The sequence below is a fragment of the Triticum urartu genome, chromosome 2A, assembly GCF_056163025.1.
Source record: "Triticum urartu cultivar PI428250 chromosome 2A, HENAU_Tu73, whole genome shotgun sequence".
In the NCBI taxonomy this organism is placed as follows: Eukaryota; Viridiplantae; Streptophyta; class Magnoliopsida; order Poales; family Poaceae; genus Triticum; species Triticum urartu.
Window position 1 is genome coordinate 35,002,188 of NC_141874.1, and position 11,201 is coordinate 35,013,388.

General features: G+C 48.1%; 1 protein-coding gene across 1 annotated transcript; it reads left to right on the forward strand.

Moving 5' to 3' along the window:
- The first annotated feature begins 1,427 nt into the window (after positions 1-1,427).
- On the forward strand, positions 1,428-2,533 carry LOC125526631 (senescence-specific cysteine protease SAG39-like). The gene is made up of 2 exons (XM_048691284.2): positions 1,428-1,863; positions 1,947-2,533. The coding sequence occupies exons 1-2, from the start codon at positions 1,428-1,430 to the stop codon at positions 2,531-2,533; spliced, it is 1,023 nt and encodes a 340-aa protein (XP_048547241.2).
- The last annotated feature ends 8,668 nt before the right edge of the window (positions 2,534-11,201 follow it).

An 11,201-nucleotide genomic window follows, 5' to 3' on the forward strand; every position in this document is an offset into this window, starting at 1 on the left:
GATGAATGCGACCACACAAATTAACTTCGTTTTAAGCAGCTTACGCATCTCTTTAGGACCATCTCTAATAACAATTTGACAAGTTTAGTATCAGAACTGTATTTGAGAAGGACCCAATAGATAGTTGCATTTTGAGGGTTTATAAAATGAGTATGTTGAGCGGGCAACTGTTTTCCGATGCTACATTGAGGTCACAAATGGAAGGTTCATTTTAGTGCCAATGCTTTTTCAATCGACTTGTGTGCATGATAAAGTTTGAACGAACTTCTGTCCTATAGTTATACATTATGTTTATGTACTCTAACAATGAGGAAGGAGGCGTGATCTGTATTTTGTAGGAGGTAAGGCACATGCTCAACTAATCATCACGGACTCAGGTACAGTAGTTTGGTGAATATAATCACTGCAAGTTATGGCTTCTCTCTTATATATAAAGCAGGAGGAGAGGGGCAATGAAGTGAAGCGTGCTATTGAATATGACAGAATTCAACTTGGTTGAAATGAAGTAATAAGCCTATAAAATATTCAGTGGATCACCTCCTTGCTAGATATTATAGGTTATTTACTCTTAGCGCATGTTTGTGAAACCTGACGGTCAATATATCACAGAAGTAGGATTGGGAGGTGTTGGGAAAAGTAGGAAAACGTCGAGCATCTGTGCAGCTATCCAGTGAATAAACATGCATGGTTACTTCCAACCAACTCACGGGCCTCTGCTTTATGTTAAGCCTTTATCTCTTCCCATAGCACTTGACCATCCTCCTTCTTACCCCACGATCCACTCAGCTGTCCCATCCTGTGATAGAGATATGGAGTCATCTCATCCTGTAAGAGATTCATGGGACCAGAAGGGTAAGCGCTCCGACTACATAGGGAGAGGACAAATTCCATCCATTTGGATCCCGCATTGGCACTAGTGTACGAGCTTGAAGTGTCTGGATCCGGTGACACCGACAGTTCCAAAGCTGGGGAACAACCGGATGCACTTGTGGAGCTCATGATTGGAGATATCAATCAGCGGCCAGTTCGGGGATCAGCGTTGGATGGTGCGATCTTTATGTTAGTGGCCACACGAATGTAACCATGCTTCCCACATAAACAAGCAGGAGTCACTATCAGATGTACACCAAGCGTACTTCTTTGTTCTGCCGTATCATTTTTATACAATGTGGCCGGCCAATCAGATGTGCGCGTCATTTTTATACCACTAGCCGGCCACCATAATCCACGGCAACGCACAAGCCCTTTTCCACAAAATAACTTCGTACAAACACCGTATCTCTCAGTCTCCTATTTTTAACACGTACTTCACACTATATATACCACCAAGTGCCATCCAACAAACCAGACCAAAGTACAGACACTTGCCATCCTAGGTTGCCTCTGCCGCTGCAGTACTGTCATTACAGTTCGGTACCTAACCGAAGATGGCCATCCACAAGGCTTTGCTTCTTGCCATCCTCGGTTGCATCTGCCTCTGTGGTACTGTCATTGCAGCTCGTGAGCTGAATGATGACTTGTTGATGGTGGCGAAGCATGAGAACTGGATGGCTCAGTATGGCCGTGTGTACAAGGACACCACTGAGAAGGCACGTCGGTTCGAGGTTTTCAAAGGCAACGTCGAGTTCATTGAAACATTCAATGTCCAAAATCACAAGTTCTGGCTTGGCGTCAACCAATTTGCTGATATCACAAATGATGAGTTCAAGACAACCAACACAAACAAGGGATTCAAAGCAAACTCCATGAGAGTTCTTTCTTCTGGATTCAGGTATGAGAATTTGAGTTTGGATGCCCTTCCAGCAACGATGGACTGGAGGGCCAAGGGAGCCGTCACTCCTGTCAAGGATCAAGGCCAGTGTGGTAAGTAAAAAAAAATTGTGATGCACGGCATATATGTGTTAATATTTTATTGGATAACACTATAACAACACAATTATTTCTAGGCTGCTGTTGGGCATTTTCTGCTGTTGCCGCGACGGAGGGTATTGTAAAACTGAAAACCGGGAAGTTGATCTCACTGTCGGAGCAAGAGTTGGTTGACTGTGATGTTCATGGTCAAGATCAAGGCTGCGAGGGAGGACTCATGGATGATGCCTTCAAATTCATTATCAAGAATGGAGGCCTTACTATGGAGTCAAGCTACCCATATACTGCAGCTGACGGCAAGTGCAAGGCTGGATCCAACAGTGCCGCAACCATCACCGGCTTTGAGGATGTGCCTGCCAATAACGAGGGCGCCCTTATGAAGGCGGTGGCAAGCCAACCAGTGTCTGTAGCTGTGGACGGAGGAGACATGACGTTCCAATTCTACTCTGGTGGGGTGATGACTGGGTCTTGCGGCACTGACTTGGACCATGGAATTGCAGCCATTGGATATGGAAAGACTAGTGATGGCACGAGCTATTGGTTGATGAAGAATTCATGGGGCACAACTTGGGGCGAAGATGGGTACTTGAGAATGGAGAAAGACATTGCAGACAAGAAGGGCATGTGTGGTCTTGCCATGGAGCCTTCATACCCAACAAAATAGGAAGATAGCCAAATGCGACCTAATCATGCATATGCACAGTTCTCAAACAACTAAGGTCCCCATATCCTATGTATAGTTCATATGTGCCCGTAAATTGTGTACGAAGATGTATCTTATGTACATACATTGCTATACTTTGTAAAGTAATACTATGTATGATATATTGTATGAGAAAATTGGATTAAGAATTATGATATATATTCCATGAAGCTTTCAAATGTCTTGAACATTTGACTATGTTAAGAGTAAACTCAAAAGGTTATTTTCGTATATATGGTTTTTATATAGTGTCATTTGGTATTAATAAGAATGTGTCATTGGACAACGCCCGAGTGTTACTAAATCTTACAAAAGGGAATAAATAGAGTATATGTTGGGGAAAAGCAATTTTGTCATTGGTGCACTATGTATTTCTCAACCTTGATATTTTTTAGTGTATTCTCTCGTGTCAAGTTACTGTATGAACGTGTTCTCTACATCTTGCACACAACAAGATAAAATCCTAACTCTCCACGACCATAGATCAACAGGAGTATGAGTTATAGTCAATTCAGCTATCGCCATAAACCCGATTCTTATAAAGGCGGCCTATACAAGAAGCTTTAACTTCGTACCCGACTTCTGATGAGATTCTATTCTATAGTAAAGAGGAAGAATACTCCTCTATCAAGACATGTACGTTGAATCAGCCAATCAGTGATGAATTACAACAGTTTCACTACAAACAATCCTGGATAACTGGATCTAAATTGAACTCCATAAATACTTGGATGCAACCTTTTCGTATCTGAACTCCCTCCTTCATGCATTGCCACATTAGCCTTCTTCATCCACTTTGCAACATTTGTACGACACTTTTCATTTTTTTTCTCCTCATATATTAACATCAAGATGCAGCTCTCCACCCCCCCCCCCCCCCCCTCCTCAATGCCTGGGCCACATCCGCATGTTGATCTCACATGCGCTCTCCACAGACATTGATGTGATTGGCTGGTTGGTGGACCGTGGCATTGCGACCATTGGCATGGTATCAACCATTACTTCTGTCGCTAAATTTCATCCACAGCGCATCACGGAACAACATGCAAGTTAAAAGTGCAATATAAAACCCCTCATAAAATTTATATTTGTAGCAAAAAAATACAAAATTTCTCATATGATGCCTATGGCCATATGCGCCAGCGCCAACACCCCAAGTGGTGGACACCAAGGCATGATTATCCCTTCTTCCATCGTTCACGGAATTATTCAGATACTAGCACAATGCCCCGGGGCTTAAGAGATTGTCCACAGATGTCATTGTCTTGTGGTTGTTATGTGATTCGTGATTAAAAAGACAGAGAAAATATAGTGAAAGCTCATCCATCAGTCGTTGGATAATCTTAAGCGGTCATAGTGCGTATTTTGCAAGATAAATAGTGTATAACATTTTGAATTGCAATTATAAGCACATAGAAAAAGATCTTTATTTATTTATTTGTATGGTCCCATATGTAGATAGAAAATATAACAAAAGCTCATTACTAGTCTCACATGTGGATAGAAATGCATTTATTTATTTGACTCACATATGAATTCATCGCCAACTACAACATTTATAACTGCCTAGAAAAGATCTTTTGTGCCTCACTAGACATCACAACCGAGAGAAAAGGCTTTGCCAGAATTGCAGAGCCCATTTCCAAGCTCGGCAAGGTCGCCGGCATCAAGGTTGTAGACCGTCCATAGGCGCTGTTGTCGAGGAAGAAAGCCGGCACCATCGGGCAATGGTCTTGGTGCACCATCTTGACTCCATGTAGTTGGCCTCCTGTGGTTCAAGGTCGCAGAAGGAGTTGACAAGAATGTATCATGTGGCGCGACAAGGATGGGGCGGACCAGCGGAGGTCGTGGTACGCCAGGTGCTGGCCTAACTGGAGCATTGGGTTCGTGTGCCTGCTGTCTGATAGACTCGTGCATCTCCCAGATGACGACCAGCCCGTTCAGGTGCTCGTGTACGACTCACAGAAGCAAAAGTTGAAAACAAACCTTGAACTTGTAGACGAAATCTAAATCGAACCCTGAACTTTCACTCCCGGAAATCAACACATCGAACTATCCGGTCCCGGTATATTTTGAACCTTGAGAGAGTTTCCAAACAGGGATTGTTGACGTGGCATGTCGAATCCCGGAATTGCTGACTGCGGTCGCGACTGGGCCGGCCCAATAGACGTGTTTTTTTTCGTAACCTGTTTGTTCATATTCCTCTAGAGTTTCATATATGAACGCTCCTGTCCGTTCTTATATACGACGTGCGATATATAATAACTAGCAGCCTTCAGGGCGATTGGCTAGGTGCGGTCAAGCTCACTACTGGCTGCTAGTATTTTTTTGTCTCTCCTGTAAAGGGGATTGTATGCATCGCTATTCTCATTGATCGTGCACTAGGCACATATATAGGTACAAGGGGTGCGACCGGTGTCTTGTCTCTCAAGATACAAGTAAATACAGAGGGAGAGAGACGCTACAGGTACGACATATAAAACCCGGTCCTACATACGTGTACACATGTTCAACACCCCCCCCCCCCCCCCCCCCCGCGCAGTCAAAGCATCGCTGGTGACGCAAAAACCGGACCGGAAGCCCTCGAAAGTCGAGGTGGGTAGACCCTTCGTCATAACATCGGCGAACTGCTGATCGGTGGGCACATGCAAAACTCGAACACGACCATGTGCGACATGCTCCCCAACGAAGTCAATGTCCAGCTCAATATGCTTCGTCCGGCGATGATGGACAGGGTTGGCAACGAGGTAGAACACGGAGACGTTGTCGCAGTAGACAAGCGTGGCCTGAAGAAGCTGTCATAGGCAGGAGTACACCGCGACGGTGTTGGCCACTGCCCTGTACTCGGCCTCGGCGCTTGATCGTGAGACCGTGGGTTGTCGTTTAGACGACCACGAAATCAGAGAGTGTCTGAGGTAGACGTAGTAGCTGGAAGTGGAGCGCCGAATGTCGGGACACCCAGCCCAGTCGGCGTCGGAGTAGGCGACGAGGCTGGTGTTGGGTGATGCCGTCAGGGTGACACCCATAGCCGTGGTGCCACGTATATACCGGAGAATACGTTTCACCAGAGCCCAATGAGTGTCACGAGGGGCATGCATGTGGAGACACAACTGCTGGACAACATACTAGATATCCGGATGCGTCAGTGTGAGGTACCGAAGAGCACTGACAATGGAGCGGTAAAAGGGAGCTTCGGACGCCGGAGAGCCCTGTACGGCGGACACCTTAGCCTTCGTGTCAACAGGTGTGGAAGCAGGCTTGCAGTTAAGCATGTTGGATCACTCCAGAAGCTCGTAGGCATACTTCTGCTGATGCAGGAAGAATCCAGTGGCACGGCGGATAACCTCGATGCTGAGGAAGTAGAGGAGAGCCCCCAAGTCCTTGAGGGCGAATTGGTGCCAAGGCGAGCTGTGAACTGCTGAAGTAGCGCTGGTGAGGACGCAGTCAGGATGATGATGTCGACATACATGAGAAGGTAAGCGGTGGCGGCACCCTGGTGATAAACAAACAGGGAGGCATCAAACCGTGTGGACCGAAACCCCTACTACTGAAGGAAGGCCGCGATCCGCTGGTAACAGGCTCGAGGCGCCTGCTTCAACACTACTAGGAAAAGGGTTATAGATGGAATTGACATTAATGGCGCACCAGACATGTGGTGTGCCATTACTATATACTAATGGCGCACCATGTGTTGGTGCGCCATTAGTGTCCAAATACTAATGGCGCACCACATCCACGGTGCGCCATTAGTAATTTTTTTTAATTTTTTCAAAACTACTAATGGCGCACCGTGGGAGTGGTGCGCCACTACTAGTTGAACTAGTAATGCCGCACCACTCCCACGGTGCGCCATTAGTAGTTTTGAAAAAAACTTAATTTTTTTTTACTAATGGCGCACCGTGGGAGTAGTGCGCCATTACTAGTTGAACTAGTAATGGCGCACCACTCGCACGGTGCGCCATTAGTAACTTGGCCACCACTTCCACCGAATGCACCCCCTCACGGACCGCCTTTTCAGTTTAAAAAATAAAATAAAAAAATGTTGGAAATGTCAAAAAAATAAAAGAAAAAAGTTTCCGATGTGATATGTGGTCTAGTTGTTGTGAAAATTTACAAATATGAATTTCGACTTTATTTGCGAAATGTCTCGAGAATTTGTAAAATGGGCATAACTTTTGCGTACGAACTCGGATGAAAAAGTTTTTTATATGAAAAATCGTCTACTCGAAAAGTTACATCCGAATTTAACAAGGGGAACCCGTTAAACATTTTCAAAATCCTCAAAAACCTAACAGAAAAAAAGATACGGGGCTTTTAAGATCTGGAGAGGCAAAAAATTCAAAAAAAATTCAAACTTACTAATGACGCACCTACCCATGGTGCGCCATTACTATCTTCCCGCCTTCAAAATTCAAAATAAGTCAAAAAAAAGTTACTAACGGCGCACCTGCCCATGGTGCGCCATTAGTATCTTCCTGCCTTCAAAATTCAAAATAAATAATAAAAAAATAGTAATGGCGCACCTGCCCGCGGTGCGCCATTACAGAAAACAAAACAAAAAACTAGAAAAAAATAAAAATAGCAACAATAAGTATTTTGTTGTAAGTAGAAACAAAATAAAATAAATAAAGCAACAAAAAAAAGAAAAAAAAACTAAAAAAAAGTGTTTTCAAATTTGAAAACTAATGGCACTAACAGAAAATTTATAATTTTTCTAAAACTAAAAGCAAAAAAAGTTAAAAAATAAAGCAAAAAAAAGGAAATAAATAATGCAGAAAACAAAACAAAAAACTAGAAAAAAAGGCACTAAAAGCAAAAAAACAAAAAAAGTGTTTTCAAATTTGAAAACTAATGGCACTAATAGAAAGTTTATAATTTTTGTGACCTAAAAGAAAAAAGAAAACACTAAAAAACTATAAGTATTTTGTTCTAAGTATAAATGAAAAAATAAATAGCAAAAAAGAAAAAAATGCTTATAATACTTTTTATGACTAACTAAAATTACCAAATTGAGTATAATGATAAAACACAGTAATATTAAATAGTCCCATGTTGCCACGAACCGTGACCAATGGCCCCATTTAGTCCCGGTTGGTGCCACCAACCGGGACCAAAGGCGGGAAGCGGCGGCCTTTGGTCCCGGTTGGTGGCACCAACCGGGACTAAAGGGGGCATTGGTCACGGTTCGTGCCATGAACCGGGACCAAAGCCTTTCCTATATAACCAAACACTTGGGAAATTTCACCCCACCCGCCATTCTTCTCCAACGCCGCCAGGCTGCTGCGCTGCTCCTCGACGCCGGCCCCAGCCCCGACGACGCCGTCACCTCCCCTAGCCGCCCGAGGTCGCCGTCGCCGCCCGCTCGCCGTCGGTCGTGCCCTCGCCCGACGCCGCTCGCCGCCCTGCCCCGACGCGCGTCGCGCGCCCCGGCCCGCCCGCCGTCGCCCCTGCCCCGCACATCGCCGTCGCCCCGCCCGTCGTCCTTACCTCTTCATTCTTCTCCTCCACTCCACCTCTCCTCCACTCCATCTCCTCCACTCCACCACTCCATCTTCCCTTCTCTCCTGCATCATACTACCCTCCTCTGCTCCGGCGACCTCCTCCTCCTCCTCTCCGGCGACCTCCTCCTCCCTCCTCTCCTCCCCTCCCCTCCCCTTACGGTTTCTCCTCCCTCCTCTCCGATGAGCTCCTCCTCCTCAGCGATGTAGGCAAGCGCCTCTCCGGTGACCTCCTCCTCCTCCTCTCCGGCAAACTCCTCTCCGGCAAAAGAACACGGAAAAAGAACGTACAAGATCCAAAAACAGGAACAAAATTTGAAATAATATCGTGCCAAAAAAGGGGCAAAAAATGGGCAAAAAAATCACGATCCAGATCCAAATTCAAAATTCAAAAATAGCAATGGCGCACGGTGGGGGTTAGACGGTGCGCCACTACTATTTTCCCGCCTTCAAAATTAAAAAATACTAATGGCGCACCGGTGGCCTATACTAATGGCGCACCAGTGGCCTATACTAATGGCGCACCAGTGGTGCGCCATTAGTATACCAGATACTAATGGCGCACCAGTGGTGCGCCATTAGTAAAAAATACTAGTGGCGTGATACTAATGGCGCACCAGTGATGCGCCATTAGTAGGCAAAACTGGTGCGCCATTAGTAGCCCTTTTCCTAGTAGTGCAACCCGTAAAGAGAACGAGAGAGCAAGCACATCGGTGTCGACGAAACCATTGGGCTACTTACAAAACACCTGCCCGTCGAGATGGCCATGCAAGAAAGCAATGGACACGTTGAGTTGGTGAACTGGCCAGGCGCGAGAGACAGCAAGCTGGAGAACAACGCGAATCGTGCCCGGTTTGGCAACCGGGGTGAAGGTGTCCGTGATGTCCACGCCGGCGCGCTGCCGGAAACCGCGCACCACCCATCGCGTCTTGTAGCGCTCAAGATAACCGTCGGGATGAGTCTTGTGGCGGAAAATCCACTTGCCAATGATAACATTGGCACAGGGAGGCCGCGGGACAAGCTCCCATGTACGGTTGCGCTACAGGGCGTCGAACTCTTCACGCAGCGCAGCAAGCCAGTTCAGATCCCAAAGGGTTGCGCGGGCGGAGGTGGGGAGCGGAGTCGGGGCCAAGGTAGACGCGACACACGCGTACTCGTCTGAGGTATTGCGCATGCTAGGATGAAACGTCCCAGTCCGAGCTCGAGTAACCACACCGATGAGAGGTGCGACTTCAGTCGGCGAAGTCGAGAGGGGGACCGGTGAGTAGGAGGTCAAGCCAGTCTTCGAGGACTTCGAGGGGCCACCCGCAGTGGTGCCAGAGGCCGCGACGACGGGGGCGGCCGAAGGGCTCGTGGCGGCGGGGGCACCCTAGTTGGCCTCGGGGCGAGGACGCCCGAGGAGGCTGCGACAGTGGGGACGCCCGAGGGGGCCCCAAAGGCCGCGGCTGCGGGGGCGCCCGAGGGGGCAGCCACACCTGAAGCGCCGCGGGAGGGGCGGCCGGCGCCGGAAGCGTGGGCAGGGCCGGGCCCAGTGCTCGGCGCGGCGTGGTGACGACTTGCCGTAGGTGGTGGCAGGGGCGAGCCGCACCGCGGGAGACGCCAAGGAGGACTGTACCTGCTGAAATAGGAACACCAGCTCATCAAAGTACATGTGCCGCGAAGTAAAGACATAGTGGGACACTGGATCATAGCACCGATAACCTTTGGTGTTGGGAGGATAACCGAGAAAGATGCAAGGAACCGACCAGGGAGTGAGTTTGTGAGGGGTGGTGGACGCGGTGCTAGGATAACAGAGACACCCGAAAATGCGACCATCATAAGATGGAGCCACACCGAAGAGGAGCTGGTGAGGACTATAGTTCCAGCGAGGATGACACGGGCGGATGTTTGTGAGAAGGTTGGCGGTTGCAAGAGCGTCCGGCCAGAACCGAGGAGGCACGTTGGAGGGGAAGAGCAACGTGCGAACATGGTCATTAATAGTGCGGATGGTGTGCTCGGCGCGACCATTCTGCTGTGACGTGTAGGGGCAAGTGAGCTGAAAAATGGCGTCGTGAGTCGCAAGGAGATTGCGGATGGCAACATTGTCAAACTCTTCTCTGTTGTCCGTTTGCAAGGCAAGAATAGGACGACCATACTGTGTGGTGATATATGAGTAAAAAGCAGGGAGTGTAGCAAGAGCGTCGGACTTGCGACGGAGAGGAAATGTCCACACATAATGGGGAAAAACATCCAATATCACCAAATAGTATAGATAACCCATGTTGCTTGCAACCGGGACGTCCAAACATCACTATGTAATAAATGAAACGGAAAAGTGGAAATGTTTGTAGACTCGTTAAAGGGAAGTCTAACATGCTTGCCGAGACGGCATGCCTCACAGGTGTGGTCGTCAACCTTATTACATGAGAATGAAAAACTCTGCAGAATCTGACGCAAACTTGTGGAGTTGGGATGACCGAGGCAGGCGTGCCAAAGATCGACACTAGTGGCGAGGGCGGCTGGACGGGTGGTCGTGGCGGCAGAAGGATGCACCGGGTAGAGCTCGTCCGGGCTGTCACATCGGTGTAGTACCATCCGTGTACGGGCGTCCTTCACAGAAAAGCCAACATCGTCAAATTCAACAGTAATAGGATTCTCACGAGCAAGGCGACGAACAGAGACAAGGTTGGTTACTAAGTTAGAAGATACGAGAACATTAGACATGTTAATAGGAGTAGAGGTGGAAGGAAACGACATATGACCGACATGTGTAATGGGTAGAGAGGAATCGTTACCAACGGTGATGCGAGTGGTAATATGAACGAGAGTGGAAGACATGAGGTTACCGAGATGAGCAGTCATGTGAGCAGTGGCGCTCGAGACCATGTATCAGTCACTACCGCCACCATAGTTACTCGGTGACGAAGCCGAATGCAGGGCGGCATGGAGGGCTGAATCCCACGGCGGCGGGACCTGGGGCGGGTAGAACCCGCCATAGGCAGGCGCGGGGGCGGTGCCATAGCCTCCCATGGCCGGCGATGCCGGGTAGGGGGCGGTGCTGGGAGCGGAGAAGTACGCCTGGTGGCTCGCCGGACGGGGCCCAAGGATGCCTTGGGCAGGAGCCCGAGGGACCGACATCGAGTATGCGTGAA

Coding starts and splice junctions, on each gene's coding strand:
- LOC125526631 (XM_048691284.2), top strand. CDS start 1,428: ATGGCCATCCACAAGGCTTTGCTTCTTGCCATCCTCGGTTGCATCTGC. Junction 1,864..1,946: donor CAAGGATCAAGGCCAGTGTG/GTAAGTAAAAAA, acceptor AATTATTTCTAG/GCTGCTGTTGGGCATTTTCT.